General features: G+C 39.3%; 2 protein-coding genes across 7 annotated transcripts in view; both read left to right on the top strand.

The window, feature by feature from the left end:
* Positions 1–3939, top strand: part of LOC123513387 (thioredoxin domain-containing protein 11-like) — a 51871-nt gene extending 47932 nt beyond the window's left edge. For 5 of the 6 annotated variants that reach the window (XM_045270514.1, XM_045270515.1, XM_045270516.1 and 2 more), the window contains 2 exons: positions 1640–1833; positions 3098–3939. In XM_045270514.1, the coding sequence (XP_045126449.1) occupies positions 1640–1833; positions 3098–3716 (813 nt within the window). In that variant the 3' untranslated portion in view covers positions 3717–3939. The remainder of the gene's footprint in view (positions 1–1639; positions 1834–3097) is intronic. The other variant, XM_045270519.1, reaches the window with a different exon arrangement.
* A 3999-nt stretch (positions 3940–7938) lies between these two features.
* The window catches only part of LOC123513388, a 36561-nt gene continuing 27143 nt past the window's right edge, over positions 7939–17356 (top strand). The window contains exon 1 of the mRNA XM_045270524.1: positions 7939–8738. The gene's annotated coding sequence lies outside the window, so the exon portion shown is untranslated. The remainder of the gene's footprint in view (positions 8739–17356) is intronic.

Below are 17356 nucleotides of genomic sequence, written 5' to 3' on the forward strand. Positions count from 1 at the left end.
GTCACTCCCAAGTCCTTTTACTTTTTCTAGTTCTACTCCATCTCCCATCTTATAGATTCCCACTGGTCATCTTTCACTTTTTCCCATTTCCATGACATGGCTTTTGTCCACATTGAATTCCATCTCCCATTTTTTACTCCATTTCCAGATCTTGTTTATGTCTTCCTGCAGTATTTCACAATCCTCTTTTTGTTTTATAACTCTGCACAGTTTTGCATCTTCCGCAAACAGATTTATGTAGCTGTTCACTCTGGCATGTCGTTTATATATATGAGAAAAAGTATTGGCGCCAATACTGACCCCTGTGGCACTCCGCCGTCTACTGCTCTCCGCTTGGACTTCATATCTTTAACTACCGTCCTTACTTCTCTCCCCCTCAAGTAATTTTCCATCCATCTCAATGTGCTTCCTTTTAAGCCACCCTTCTCCTCTAACTTCCGAAGTAATCTTTCATGTGGCACTTTATTAAACGCCCTTTTTAAATCTAAATAAATGCAGTCAATCCATCCCTATCTCTCTTGTACTTTATCAACTATTCTAGAGTAGAAACTCAATAGATTTGTTACACACGACTGACCTTTTCTAAAACCAAATTGGCTATTTGATAATAATTTGTTGTCTTCAAGAAAGTCAATCCATTGTTTGTTTATTACTCTTTTACACATCTTGCATATTACACTAGTTAGTGATACCGGTCTGTAATTTAAAGGTTCTTCCTTCCTTCCGCTCGTATATATGGGAACCACCTCAGCTCTTTTTCATTCTACTGGTACTGTTCCATTTTCTATTGAGCATTTTATGATGATGTATATAGGACTTGCTAGTTCTTCCCTACATTCTTTCAGTATTCTGCCTGTGACTTCATCCGGTCCCATTGCCTTCTCTCCATCCAGTTCCTTCATTAACTCTTTTATTTCAAGCTTGGTTACTTTAATCTCTTTCATATAGACTCTCTCTATTACCCTGTGGCCTTTCAAATTTGGATTCCTTAGTAAAGACCTCCTGGAATTTATTATTTAATAGTTCTGCCATACTTTTGGGGTCTTCCACTATCCCGTTCTCTCCTTTTAACCTTTCTGTTGTTTCTTTTTGCCTAATTTTTCCATTTATGAATCTGTAGAACAATTTTGGTTGCTCCTTACATTTTTCAACAATGTCCTTTTCAAAGTTCTTTTCCTCTTCATTCCTCACATTAACATATTCATTTCTCGCTGCCTTGAAGTTTTCCTTATTTACTGTATTTCTATTTCTCCTCCACCTTTTCCATGCTCCATCTCTTTTCTCCTTTGCCATAGCACACCTTGCATTAAACCAATCTTTCTTTCCTTCTTCTTTAGGTCTATATTTCAGGACATATTCCCTGACTCCTGTTTTGTATATTTCCAAAAATAAGTTATACTTCTCTTGCACCGTCTCTGAGTTTTCCATCTCCTCCCAGTTTACGTTTTTAAAATAGCTCTTGAGGTTGTCAATATCGGCTTTTCTGTAATTTAATTGGTCTCCTTTGTATGATTCATCTCTATCTTCCTTTCCCTCTTCTCTATGTGTGTATGTGTGTGTGTGTGTGTGTGTGTGTGTGTGTGTGTGTGTGTGTGTGTGCACGCACTAGTGCGCACACTCATGCGTGTGTGTGTTACAGACTGTGGTGGTGCTGCACTACAACAGTAACTGTGTGGCGTGCAGCAGCATAGGACATACATTCCTGACAGTGGCACACACAATGCGCCATATAGCTGACATCACCTTTGCCCGGATCAATGCAGTGGGGAACACACTGCCATGGCACCTGCACTTTGCCAGCCTGCCCACCATCATTGTCCATCCTCCCTTCAGGTATGGTGATCTCAATGTCTCTTTTTAAATAAGAAGAGATGAATGTACATGAGAAATCATCATCTAGTCAAGTAATATAAGAGATTGTTAATTCATAAAGGCTCTAAGTATAGGCAACACCCGCTTAAGGAAGGTTCATACAACGAAATTTCACTACAACGAAGGTTTCCTTTTACTACCATCTGCTCGTTTAACGAACACCAAACTCGCTTTAACGAAATTTTATCCAGGTAATTTTTTCCAAGTTTGAAAGCCCCACCATATCACGCAAGCTGACTGGCTTTTGAATACACCAGCGCCTAATGTGGACAAAACGCGCACCACTCACTCCCCTAGTTCAAAACAATAACATCGTCAGCAGCAGCTCGTCTTCCCTTGCTATACATGCCACTAAAACGCTCTGCAATGTCGCCTAGCGTTGCTAAGAAGACCAGGAAGTCTCTTACTCTCGAAGTGAAGCTGGATATTATTCACAGACATGAGAGGCAAGAAAACTAATTGCATTGCTTCCCACCATGGTTTGACCCCATCTACTGTCTACCATTTTCAAGTCAGCAGACTCTATTAAGAAGGATGGTGAGATCATATCTTCCTTGCAAGCTAAAAGAACCACCTGAACTCGTGACTGTGCAATGAATAAAATGGAAAGCTTTGTGGTAATGTGGTACATAAGTTTTGTATGCGGTACAATGATGCGCCCTTTGTTTACATTCCACAGGTTGCCAGCTAGCATATTTCCCGCTCCACTCTCCCTTCCTTCATAAATTTAAGATCATCAACATTATAAAGTTACATACATACATTAGTGTACATTATAATGACTTAGTCTTAAATTCAACTGCTTAAATGTTTAACTTCATAATTTTACTTTCATTAAACCTTTTACTGTAGTATGATGCACTTTTGCTTTGTTTACTCTCAATGGAAGCTCAAGTCGGGTTAAACTTGTTATAATTGGTCCGCTTAATGAAGGGTTTTTAGGAACGTAACCCCTTCATTAAGCGGGGGTTGCCTGTACATAATTGTTGTTATATAGATGGAGGTATGATAAGAGAAACAGCAAGCTAATCTATTATATTCTGGTGCCTGTTTCTTGGTGGCCATGAAAGAGGAGTCTGCATATGCTTCAGTCTTTAGTTTCTACATTTATGAATTGTGCATTACATATCTGTCTACAAGTTTAAAACACATTGCATTAGATTAGCAGGATGAATCTTTACTGGTCTCTTCTTCCATCCACTAGTAATGGTGTTTGTCATTACAGGAAGTCTGAGAGTCGAGTTTTTGATCTCGCCCATCCCATAACCCCGGCCAGTGTGATATCCTTTATCATGACTGACCTTGGGCCCAGACACCGCCTCACCCTGGCATTGCACGCCTGTGGGGAGCAGTGCCGGGAAGGAGTACTGCATGAGGCTGCCATTGCTTCAACCACGCTCCAGCATAACATCACAGTCTCCACATTGAGGCTTCAGCGAGTTCATGAGAGACTAGTAAAGGCTGTCCCTTTCTCTCAGGCAGCCACTGACTTAAATGATCACGAGCAGCGCTATTATGAGCGGCTGCGGCGTGCCAGGACCCGCCTCATGAAGGACATCAAGACACAGAGGAACAAGCTGGAGCACCTCAGTCACATCCAGAAGCTGCTGTCCAGGCCACTCAATCAGGAGGCTCTGGATAGCATGCGCGTGGAATCATTTAATTACCTTATGGAAAAGCTCTCTGCTGATCCCTCCTCCTCCTCCTCCTCCTCCTCCTCCTCCTCCTCCTCCTCCTCCTCCTCCTCCTCCTCCTCCTCCTCCTCCTCCTCCTCCTCCTCCTCCTCCTCCTCCTCCTCCTCCCAAGATCCTTCCAACTCCAATACAGCCCATGAAGAATTATAGGGGAAGGAAGCCTTAGAGTTACAAGTGATGGAGCCATTTCCTGTGATAAACTTATTTATAGTGAAACTGTATAGGTGGGAATACACACTCATGCACTCATTGTAACACACACACACACACACACACATGGTAGCTCAGTGGTTAGAGCGCTGGTTTCACAAGCCAGAGGACTGGGGGTTCGATTCCCTGGCCGGGTGGAGATATTTGGGTGTGTCTCATTGCACGTGTAGCCCCTGTTCACCTAGCAGTGAGTAGGTACGGGATGTAAATCGAGGAGTTGTGACCTTGTTGTCCCGGTGTGTGTTGTGTGCCTGGTCTCAGGCCTATCCGAAGATCGGAAATAATGAGCTCTGAGCTCGTTCCGTAGGGTAACGTCTGGCTGTCTCGTCAGAGACTGCAGCAGATCAAACAGTGAAACACACACACACACACACACACACACACACACACACACACACACACACACACACACACACACACACACACACACACACACACACATGTGCCTCATGCATCATCCCCTCATCATGAAATGTTTTGTTATGGAGACTTGCATCCTATCTTAAAGACTATGAGCTTTTATTGTGATGTATTAAATGTGAACCTTAATAACAATATCCTCTATTCCCTCCCTCTGTCTAGCTATTCTTGTTATCTAATTATTTATATTAATAGATATATTATTTAGACTTTCTTTGTGTTACAGGTTCTGGAATCTTATGATAAGATTTATATCTTTTGTGTTCTTTTATCAGAGGAAGAAGTGAGGTGGAATGAAGACTGTATGTTTTCAATCTCTAGACAAAAAGAAGGGAATATGCTTGTGCTATGCTACTTGGTTGTGCCAAAATTTCTGTACTGTCAGGGAAATGGTAAGTGATGTTATGGCGGATTGTTTGTGACACATGTGATAGACAAAGGACATTCATATATATATATATATATATATATATATATATATATATATATATATATATATATATATATATATATATATATATATATATATATATATATATATATATATATATATATATATATATATATATATATATATATATATATATATATATATATATATATATATATATATATATATATATATATATATATATATATATATATATATATATATATATATATATATATATATATATATATATATATATATATATATATATATATATATATATATATATATATATATATATATATATATATATATATATATATATATATATATATATATATATATATATATATATATATATATATATATATATATATATATATATATATATATATATATATATATATATATATATATATATATACACACATATATGTATAGAGAAGTGTATTTGTTTGGAATTAAGGTGCATTGTATAATCTTGAGGAATAGTATGTATTATTGTATATTAGAAACTGTTTGATCTTTAAAGGGAGAGAAGGTTTTTTGGTGTTTAGTGAGACCATTGGTGATGACTGGCACTACCTGTCTATCAGCTTACATCTGATGCCACCTTTTCTCAACGATCAACCTGAGGGAATGGCTGAAGAACGAGATAGATAGACAGACAGGTACACCCATCAACAATGTCAGGATTTGGTGAGAATATTTCAGACCCATCAGGAAGCTTAAATGTCAAGAATTATTTGAGGTTTTCATTCTTTTCCACCGTAATAGTTTTGTTCAGAGTAGAAAACACCTAGTCTTAGAAAACAAGGATACCATTCCTTGCAAACTCTGGTGGCAGCCTTCCTAGGTTTGCTTATTTGCTCAAGACATGGTAATCTTCATACCAAAATCCATATACACACTTTTAATCACTTTCAAATAATAATGTGTTTTCCTGCCCATCTCTCTCTCTCTCTCTCTCTCTCTCTCTCTCTCTCTCTCTCTCTCTCTCTCTCTCTCTCTCTCTCTCTCTCTCTCTCTCTCTCTCTCTCTCTCTCTCTCTCTCATACAACAGGTATTGCATTTTTTTTTCTCATTTTATCATATTTTTCCTTATTACACTTTTGTCAACGTCCATTTTGTATAAAGTACTCAGGGAATTCTTGAGTATAGAGTTATCAAGAAGATGGGTGTTTGATTCTCCATGATGTCTCAATAAACATGTTTTTACCATAGATCAACTGTTCACTAGTGGCCTACAGCCACATCATCAAGCTCTCATGGATCTTGTGATTTCCATCAGTGCTTCTTTATTCTTTTTTCATTTTTATAGTACTTTGAGATACATTTCATCTGAACCTGATGATTAAAGCCTTTTTGCCTATCTTGGTTATGAAATTGGGAAAAAAATATGTTTGCTTTCATTTCCTGTGTGTTTTTCCTGAATGAAAACCGTTAAGAAATGAAATTTTATTCATCCCTTACCAAGAAGTACCTAGCTATCACATATCCCAAATAAACTGTTAATTCTCAATTTTCATTCTGTACTACACTTAGAAAAAAAAAAATTGTTCTTTTGTTAACATCATGCCACTTCTAAATGACCATTATTTTTCCCTATGCCTGTAACCTCTTGTATTTACTTATGTTCAATCCTATATGCAGTTCTAGTCTACCAGGCTGTTAGAATATATTTTTTTTTATCTACTTATTCTATAATGTGGAATGGGCATCAGCATCTCTTAAATGCTCATTGATTTTCCATAACTTGTGTTTGGGTTTTTCGTCCAGTTTCCAGAGTTTATCAGCAGTGCTAGGGTGGTCCTTCCTAACAGAAAAATTTTGGTCTGAAATTTAGGAAGTATTGTAGTACCTTGTGTGTGCCCTCTAGGAGTGAGAGAGAGAGAGGAAGGAGCTGAGTATGAGTTAAGGCATAAGACTTAGACATTATTATTATTATTTTTTTATCTATCTCATTCTTTAGATTAAATTTTAGACTTGTTTCCTAAATCTGTATAGCTATTTTTGTTTCCATTATATTTTTGTTAGATAATAACGTGCAGATTGCATTATACTATTGATACAATTATTGTCACCAACCCTTATTATTTTATATATAGAGGAATTGGCTGCCAGAATGAGAAAAATGAATGCAGAAGTAAGCGTGGGATATGTCTGTCTTATTATGCAGTTATGAGTGAATCAGCAGATGAGCTCCAAAGTATATTCTGTGTTGAAGATGCATATCGAAGATACTTTCAAGTGAGATTTGGCAGTGAAAAAAAAAAATAAAAATAATGGCTTGCGAATAGATCACAGAATGAAAGAAATTCAATGTGGAGACTGGGAGATACATAGCGAGGTGCAACAGACTGGTGAATACAAATATTTAGGGATATAGATGAATCTGAATGGTTGTGTGGTTGAAGAATGAAAAGAACACTGGGTAAGTGGACTAGAAAGTACAGCAGGAGTGACAGCGAGCAAGAATGATGTGCTGCGAGTAGTTTGGAAGAGCATGGTTGTTGCGGGCACGGTCTAGATATAGGTCTTCCATCCCCACATCCACGGTCACATGTCTATGACTCGTGTGGGCCCCGGCCCCCCAGGTCGGTGTGATGCAGGGGCCCAGTAAGCCAGTCAGACCCTGATCTCTGCCTGCGTCACACGGGCCCAAGCAACCATGCGCCAATCCATAATCTGACCACCATTTTGAGACCAATTTTTATTTCCTCTTTATAATGCCCAATAGTTGTGCTGTGCGTTGCTGCCATAATACGAAAAGAAAGACAAAACCACACTTACATTGCACTTTTCTATACACTCATCTAACTCATCCAGAATTAGCTCAAAGTAGTTATTTTTGTTCCTACGAACATTCTTAGGCAAAAACACTAATTTTCCAAGACCATGATAAGAAAAACAACCCCACACCATCAAAGAATGTGGGTGTATTACTATGTGTGTTTTGTAGCAAGTCTATTGGTTAGGTGAGCATGTAAGGAAGGTTTTGAAACTCCGCGGCAACTCCGGTATCCCAAGTTTCACATATCTTCGCACAGTCCTTTCACTCACTCTAACCAGTAAAGCAGGGTTCCTGGCCTTAAATTCCTTGCTGTGTATGCGAAAATTGGCCTTAAGCTATCTTCGAATAATGTTCAGAGTTCTCTGGGTCACACTGCGCTTACGCCCTTGTGAGGTGGTGGCGAAGCGTCTCTTCCTCCCTCACGATAAATTTTGGTCCAACGTTGAAAAGTTCTTAGAGTTATGCCAGTGTTCGCGGCAATTTCTTGATTTGACATTCTCCCTCACAAAGGCAGAGATAACTGAAATTTGGGTCTTACTAATTAGTTTTCTAGGTCCCATAATAAGTAGTAACAGGGCAGAATGGTAAGCTCACGCATCAACAAAAAGGGGCCGTGAGAAAGAAAATTCAAATTCAAGCATATGAACGACAGGCGAACGTTGATTGGGGCTCACGTGAGGTATATGCGCGGCCGAGACCAAAATAAGCCAACCTTTGTTGTTGTTTAGGTTTGTCAGCATCTGCTGACACGGGCTCTGTAGAGCCCGTCAAGGTAGGGACGGATTAGTACGAGGCTGTTAAAATAACAGTGGCGGTGGTGGGTAGTTGGTGACAATGTGTGCGAGAAGGCACACATTGTTACCAGCGTCCTCATAAGCCAACCGGATGGAAGACTTGTAAATCTAGACCAAGGTTGCCACTTTGTGGGATTTTCCCACAAATCTGTGGGAGAAACAGAGCTACTTGGGAGGTGTCGTGGGAACTAAGATTATGTGAGAATTTCGTGGAAATTTTTGTAAATTCATGGAAATTTGACAAAAATGTTGAATAATGTTTAATATATGCAGAGAGAGAGACGTGGTGAGGGATGGATGGGATGTTGGGAGGGCGCGGTGTGGAGGTGTTGGGTGACAAACCGACTGTGTACAGTTCATGTATGAATTCTCAGCCGACGAGAGACTCCCTACCGCGCGCCTCGCCCCTCAGCAGAGTTTAGTTATTCGCAGACAGTAGTACCAGTTAGACATCAACATGAGTGATAAGAAATCGTATTCTCAGAGGTACCAGACTGTATGGGAGCATGATTCACGATTCAAAGGTAAATACAAGTAGATGCAATGAAAGGAGTTCCCTTACCCCTTGATGAGTGGCCACAAACGAGCAAGGTAAACATTGTATCATTTTGGGCAGAAGTAAGCGAAAAAAAAAAAATGCAGGAGAGAAAGTTTATCCAAATGTATCATCATTCATTGGCTTTGGCTTTACTGTCACTTCCCTTCTCAAATGCATCGGTGGAAAGTCTTTTCGAGAATGAATAATATTCATTCAGTCACGAAATCGACTACATGTCAGATTTGTTGAGGCAATTCTTCAAATCACATATGGGCTAATGCGAAGTAACAAAAATTAATCATGTGCTACCTTTACGCCATCAGAAATAATGGTAAAAAAGATTTAATGCTAAAGATACTGGTTGGAAGGAAGTGGAAGATGAATGGCTGGTAGATTAGGTAATAGGAATAGTGAGGTAAACATGTAATGAAAATAATGTACATGTGATGATATATGCTACATAAATAATGTATAAAGTAACATGTTAAACTTTCTCTATCCTTAATTAAATTTGTGGGATTTTTTTGTTAGAATTGTTTTCATGACGTGGGAAATCTGTGGGAGAAATGAAGCCCATCTATAGGAATTTGACAATTTTGAAGAGGCAACCCTGATCTAGACCGTGCATGGTTGATTTGATTTATTTTACTCATTTTTATCCAGTCACTGATGTAATTACTTCAGCAGGTGTGTGAGAGAAAGATTGACATACAGGTGTGACTATCATTGTTTAAAGTTATCCACAGTTCTGTCCATCTTAATTATCCCTTTCATTCAATCTTTAGGCATTCCTTTTACTCGTGTATGAATTCCATAACGATATAATGTCTTGGGAGGCATGGACATATTGACAGTATATATTTCACTGACGAACTCTATGGACGCTAGGATGTACTGTTCCATAGCTGGTCGGAGCGCAGCCGGGAGGACAGTTGGTATGGTTGTGGCTGCTCCTCGCCCCTGCAGGAGGTCAAAGGTTATACAAGGTTAAATAAGGTCACACACAGACAGCAGCAGGATGTGTGAAGGTACGTGGGAGTGATATTGATGGGTAGATAATGTGATAATGAATCCTCCATGATATCCATAGGAGCAAAAAAAAAAAATAAATAAAAAAAAAAAAAAAAAAAAAAGAACAATGGATGGCTAGTATAGGTGCAGGGAAAATAAGACAACTACAACAACTCAAAGAGAACAGCACCTAAAAATTAATTCAGTTTACGCTTAAATGCTAGCAATGAAGAAGCAGATACAACCTCCTCAGGGAAAAGAATTCCAAGGCCCAATAATTCTGACAGAAAGATCGTGCTCTCATATCAGTTATATGAAGGGCATGCTGCGGTCGAGATTTAGTAAATTATGACGATTTTTTTTTTCCAATTCCTGCATATTATTGTTGGAAAAACATTCAAAATTCATATGGTATATGAATCATGGTCCTATACGTATGGCAACACTCATTCTGACGCGTTTAAGGGACATGAGTAGCATATGCCACGAGGTACGTGGGCGTTTTTTTTTTTTTTTTTTTTTACATTACAAGGGCACTGGCCAAGGGCAAACAAAGTGTTGGAAAAAAAAAATCCCGCTGGTTGCCAGGCCCTGTTAAGAAGAAAGTAGAAAGAGAAAAACAAAAAATCTAAAAGGAGGGTCCAGTTAACGTAAGAGGTGTCTTGACACTCCTCTTTTGAAAGAGTTTAAGTCATAGGCAGGTGGAAATACAGACACAGGTAGAGAGTTCCAGAGTTTACCAGTGTAGGGAATGAAGGAGTGAAGATACTGGTTAACTCTTGCATTAGGAAGATGGACAGAATAGGGATGAGAAGAAGTAGAGAGTCTTGTGCAGCGAGGCCGCAGGAGGGGAAGGCATGCAGTTAGCAAGTTCAGAAGAGCAGACAGCATGAAAACAGCGGTAGAAGACAGATAAAGATGCAACATTGCGGCGGTGACTTAAAGAATCAAGACAGTCAGTTAGAGGAGAAGAGTTGATAAGACGAAAAGCTTTAGATTCCACCTTGTTTAGTAAAGCTGTGTGTGGATCCCCAGACATGAGAGCCATACTCCATACACGGGCGGATAAGGCCCTTGTACAGAGCAAGCAGCTGGGAGGAGAGAAAAATGGACGAAGACGCCATAGGACACCTAACTTCTTGGAAGCTGATTTAGCAAGAGTAGAGATGTGAAATTTCCAGTTTAGATTTTTAGTGAAGGATAGACCGAGTGTGTTTAATGTAGAGGAGAGGGAAGTTGAGTGTTATTGAAGAAGAGAGGATAGTTGTCTGGAAGGTTATGTCGAGTAGATAGTTGTAGAAATTGAGTTTTTGAGGCATTGAACAAAACCAGGTTTTCTCTGCCCCAATCAGAAACAAGTGAAAGATCAGAAGTTAGGCGTCCTATAGCATCTCGCCTTGAGTCATTTAATTGTTGTTGGGTTGGGCGTCTGTTGAACGCTGTTGAATAATGCAGGGTGGTATCATCAGCATAGGAGTGGATAGGGCATTGAGTCAGATTTAGGAGATCATTGATGAATAATAGAAAGAGAGTGGGTGATAGGACAGAACCCTGTGGAACACCACTGTTGATAGTTTTAGGGAAGAACAGTGACCGTCTACTACAGCAGCAATAGAACGATCGGAAAGGAAACTGGAGATGAAGGTACAGAGAGAAGGATAGAATCCGTAGGAGGGTAGTTTAGAAATTAAAGATTTGTGCCAGACTCTATCGAAGGCTTTCGATATGTCAAGGCCGACAGCAAAGGTTTCACCGAAGTCCCTAAAAGAGGATGACCAAGATTCAGTTAGGAAAGTAAGAAGATCACCAGTAGATCTGCCTTTACGGAAACCATACTGGCAATCAGAGAGAAGGTTGTGAGCTGATAGATGCCTCATTATCTTCCTATTAAGGATAGACTCAAAGGCTTTAGAAAGGCAGGAAATCAAAGCTATAGGGCGGTAGTTAGAAGGATTGGAGTGGTCACCTTTTTTAGGGACAGGTTGAATGTGAGCAAACTTCCAGCAAGAAGGATAAATAGAAGTAGAGAGACACAGATGAAAGAGTTTGACCAGGCAGTGAGCGAGTTCGGAAGCACAGTTTTTGAGAACAACAGGAGGGACTCCATCCGGACCGTAAGCCTTCCGAGAATCAAGGCCAGAGAGGGCCAGGAAAACGTCTTTATAAAGAATTTTAATTTTAGGGATGAAGTAGTCAGAGGGTGGAGGAGTAGGAGGAATATGCCCAGAATCATCCAAAGTTGAGTTGGTAGCAAAGGTTTGAGCGAAGAGTTCAGCTTTAGAAAAGAAGAGACAGCTGTAGAGCCATCTGGATGAAGTAAAGGAGGAAAGACGAAGAAGTAAAGTTGTTAGAGATATTATTGGCTAGATGCCAGAAATCTCGAGAGGAGTTAGAATTGGAAAGACTTTGACATTTTCTATTGATGAAAGAGTTTTAGTAAGTTGGAGAATAGATTTGGCATGATTACGGGCAGAAATATATAGGGCATGAGTTTCAGCAGTTGGATGGCTACGGAACCGTTTGTGAGCCGCCTCTCTATCATTGACAGCACGAGAACAAGCAGAGTTAAACCAAGGCTTTTTAGCTTTAGGGTTAGAGAAAGTATGAGGAATGTATAGCTCCATGCCAGAGATAATCACCTCTGTTATGCGCTCGGCACAAAGAGAAGGATCTCTGACATGAAAACAATAATCATCCCAAGGAAATCAGAATAGTACTGCCTTAGTTCCTCCCACTTAGCAGAGTTAAAATGCCAGAAGCACCTCCGCTTAGGCGGGTCCTGAGGCTGCACTGGAGTGATAGAACTGGTAACGGAAATTAGATTGTGGTCGGAGGAGCCCAACGGAGAGGAAAGTTTAACAGAGTAAGCAGAAGGGTTGGAGGTTAGGAAAAGATCAAGAATGTTGGGCGTGTCTCCAAGGCGGTCAGGAATACGGGTAGGGAACTTCACTAGCTGCTCTAGGTCATGAAGGATAGCAAAGTTGAAGGTTTGTTCACCAGGTTGGTCAGTGAAAGAAGATGAAAGCCAAAGCTGGTGGTGAACATTGAAATCCCTAAAATGGAGATCTCAGCAAAAGGAAAGTGAGATAAGATGTGCTCCACCTTGGAAGTCAAATAGTCAAAGAATTTTACATAGTCAGAGGAATTAGGTGAGAGGTATACAGCACAGATGAATTTAGTTAGAGAGTGACATTGAAGTCTTAGCCAGATGGTAGAAAATTCTGAAGATTCAAGATTGTGGGCACGAGAGCAAGTGGTGTCGTTACGCACGTATGCGCAACATCCAGCTTTGGATTGAAAATGAGGATAGAGCAAGTAGGAGGGAACAGAAAAGGGGCTGCTGTCAGTAGTCACAGACAACTGTGTTTCGGTTAGGAAGAGAAGATGAGGTTTAGTAGAGGAGAGGTGGTGTTCCACAGATTGAAAATTAGAACGAAGGCCACGAATGTTGCAGAAATTGATAGTGAAAGTATTAGATGAAGTGTCAAGACACCCAAGGTCGACAGCAGAGGGCAGTCCGACCTGGGGACATTTATGGTCCCTCCCAGAGGGGACTCCGAGGCAGGGCGTGGTGAAGCCATTATTAAATTTTGATTTGAAGAGAGTGTAAAAGTGTAAGGTGTTGTAGTGTAGTGTAGGAAGTAGTAGAAGTTGTCTTTAGAGGGCAGGCTGCAGCTGCTCAATTGTATAAATGAGACCACAAAGGGAACCGGGAAGAGAGGACACGGGGAATCACTCAGTCTGCAGCACTGCCTACATCCCCGTAAGTACCTCTCCTGGAGTATTCCACCGGGCGGCAGGTGACTACTGCCTACTCCATATAATGACGCAATAAACACTCTAAACATTGTAGTATATTGCCTGTTTTTCCTTGTCATTTTACTACTGATATGTCTCTATGGTGAGGCTCCACCCATCAAATCGCTCGCCTCCTTCCCGCCTTGCCATACACCATCCTGCTAGTGCAGCAAAGGTGAAGTAAGAGCTAGGCTACGTCATGATCCTGCTTGCAAGCTCTCTTACGCTTTTTTTTTTTTTTTTTTTTTTTTCTTTATTATTATTATTACTCCTTACTGATCTTCTTACTGCAACATGGGGAATAAACAAAATAGGCTATAGCAGTTGAAGAAGATGTGAGGGATGAAGAAAAAAGAAAAGAGAATAGGAGATTTAATGAAAAGAGGGAATTAAGAGATGTTGGCTCAGTGGCAGATGAAGCTGAGGTGCTTGGCAAGACAGGGAAGGAGATTTTGGAGGAAAGGGACAAGAAGAGGATCTTAATTTCGATAGCATAAGCAAAGAAGATGAAATCAAGGAAAAGAAAATTACATGAGGAGGAGAAGAGGCAAGCAGAGGGAGAAACGTACGTACCTGGAGGCGACGATCTTGATTAGGACCAAAAAATTTACTTGTGGAGGATTATGTTTCATAGAGAACAGGGAAGCTGCCTACTGACGATTAAAATAAACCATAGTTCTATGAAATACCATTCTTAGGACGCCCACCCGTGAGTTAAATCTACCGGCAAAGGCACAAAGAACCAGCAGAGCCAGTAATTCTGATGGTGTCACCACAAGGTAAACACCTCCCGAAATGATCGAAGTACTAAATATGGGAATAATTAGGTCATTCTTTGTGTGCAGTTTCTCTGTAGATCAACACACAATAAATTTACTAATTTTGATAAACACATAGCGTGGGTGTTAAACTTTTAAAACTTTAAAGACCCATATCTCAAAACATGATTTTTTGATATTTATAAAACTGTATAAAATCAACCATTATACATGTTGCCTTGAAACTTGGTGTACTTAGTGACAGAGATAGGGGTAACATTTTGTCAGGCCGGTTTTTCCCTAAAGTGATTAGACAGTTTTGAATGAGGCAAAATAACTTCTTTTCGTGCTGTTTTGATGACGTCATGAAATCAGAAAACCTTAAAAAATCATATCTCATGATGTATGGAGAAATAAAGAAAATAGATAAATAAAAAGAGTTCTCTACGTTTCTTTAGGCATCTTTCAAGTATGTCCATGCCAAAGCACATTAAAAAAAAATAGAAATAAGGCCTGTATGACAATTTGAATGCAACTCTATGCATGGCGTCATGAAGTCATGCCATCTATCATATTCACATTCGTACACATCAAAGACAACCAGTAGCTAATAATATTATGAAAATTTCAAGTCATAAATCCTGTAACTTTTTTTTATTTTTATTTATTTATTTATTATTATTTTTTTTTTTTTCAAATCTCGACGCAATGTTCCCGGAACCCACAACAGAATAGTTTAGTACAGATTTGCCTGGTAATGATGCGGGACGTCTAATTATCTGTGATGCAGTCACTCTGTCGAGATTGTACCGCATGGATACCTTGGAATCGCCTCAAAATTGAAGGAAACCATATACGGACCAGCATTGTTTTCGGCAAAAAAGTGGCATTTAATCGAAAAGGCATAAGAGCCGTGACGTCACAAGTGATCTTGATCTTGATCTTGATGTTATAGGCCAAAACATGTGGATATTTGAGTTATTTTTGACGTATTTGTACATCATGAATAATGTTTGATGATGAATGGACGAAGTATTATGGAGGGAATATGGATTTAGGAGTAGTGATAGACAGAACTATGAAATTTTCAAAGCAATGTTTAGAAGCAAGAAATAGGGCAAATAGGATCCTGGGTTTTATAAATAGAAATGTTAGTTATAAAAGTAAGGAAGTGGTGCGTAGCTTATATAATTCCTATGTTAGGCCCCATTTAGAGTATTGCATACAGGCCTGGTCACCCCACTATAGGCAGGATATCAACATGTTAGAAGCAGTTTAGAGAAGAACAACTAGGATGATACCAACATTAAAGCGCCTGGAGTATAGAGATAGATTAAAGGAATTAAACATGTTTTCATTTGAGAGGAGATGTATAAGAGGGGATATGATAGAGTTATTTAAAATGTTTTCAGATACGAACTACATAGATGTGAGATCTTTCTTTACCTTAGAGGAGGGAAATAGGACTAGAAATCATGGCAGGAAGATTAGAAAGCAAGGCTGCAGGTTAGATATAAGAAAATATTTCTTTAGTCATAGAGTGGTAGACTTCTGGAATGCATTGCCAGAGACGGTTGTAAATAGCACTAGTTTACCAATGTTTAAAAACAGATTAGATAAGCACTTAAATTTATTAGATTTATGATTATGTATAGCACTGCATGATAGTTTTTATAAGAAATTTACTATAGTTAAACAAGACATGATCACCATGTATGGGGATCACAAATTGTAGAGGATTTCGCTGCAGGACTTACCCCTGTTAATGGGCCAAATATTTAGAATTAGTATATAATGTATTGTGTACTTGTAAGTGTATCTTTAAGTACTGATGACGAGGTCGCTGTGCGACAGATACAGGATAACCTAGATGGGCCCTGGTGGCCCTTTGTTATCCTATTATTTATGTTATGTTATATGTTATGTTATTAGTGACATGGGCATCTACAATAGTGAAAGAAATGTTATATAATGTATATGCGAATACTGTGATGATAAATGTGGATATGGCAAGTAGCCCCCGTGTTTATCGCCCTTTGTGCTAACGGTTTGAGTCTGGTGTGACGTAGCGAGGTATCAGAGACTTTTCAGAGTACGATACAACAAGAGGTGGTGCGTTGCTGGGAACGAGGGAGTGTGAGTGTCAGGAAGGGAGACCTGTTTGGTGGGGTGGCGCGGAAACGGATCACCTAATAGTATCGCAGCCACACCTGCGCTGCTCATGCATCTAGAGCAAGGCTGGAAAGTGGAAACCGGATCGGGGAAACTCCACTACACTACACCGGGGGAGAGAGTGGGAAAAAAAAAAAAAAAAGTTGGCGTAAATTTTTGTTATGTGGCGCTTTTGAATTTTTTTTTATTGTTATTATTGTTATTATTATTATTATTATTATTATTATTATTATTATTATTATTATTATTATTATTATTATTATTATTATTAATTATTATTATTATTATTATTATGTAAAAGATTGGAATGCAAAGCATTCCAATCTTTTACATTGGTAAAACTGCCGCTTCCCCATGGACAATACATGTACTCGTACATGCATCAGGTCTGAAATACTCTTTCAAAACTTGCTGTTGTGTATGGTAACTAAACCTTTGTCCGCCAACAAACAATCCCATCCAAAAAGTACAGCCTAATTTCAAACTGCAAAAAATTTCCCCCTGCAGTTATTCAGTACTGTCATTATTGAGGAAAAGAAGTTAGCCATCCCTTATATTACTCAAGTATCAGGTTCATAACTCACTATGCATACATGTACATGTACGTCCCTTTATCTAGACGCAAAGCATGGCATCAATCCCTAGTTCCGAAAAACTCTGGATCGCAGCATGCCCTTAAGTAACTTACTGTGACATCTAGTGCGGTCACTGTCTACCCTCATGAACAGGTGAGCAAGGTAAGGCCGGTGGCCATTCATAATCTTCCAAACCATAATGAGACCGGCTCGGAATATCTTTCCTTTAATAGAAAATAAATTTAGAAATGCTCCTTGGTATACGTACATTCATAACGACAACTGATGGT

This window comes from Portunus trituberculatus, chromosome 36 (assembly GCF_017591435.1).
Source record: "Portunus trituberculatus isolate SZX2019 chromosome 36, ASM1759143v1, whole genome shotgun sequence".
NCBI classification, from domain to species: domain Eukaryota; kingdom Metazoa; phylum Arthropoda; class Malacostraca; order Decapoda; family Portunidae; genus Portunus; species Portunus trituberculatus.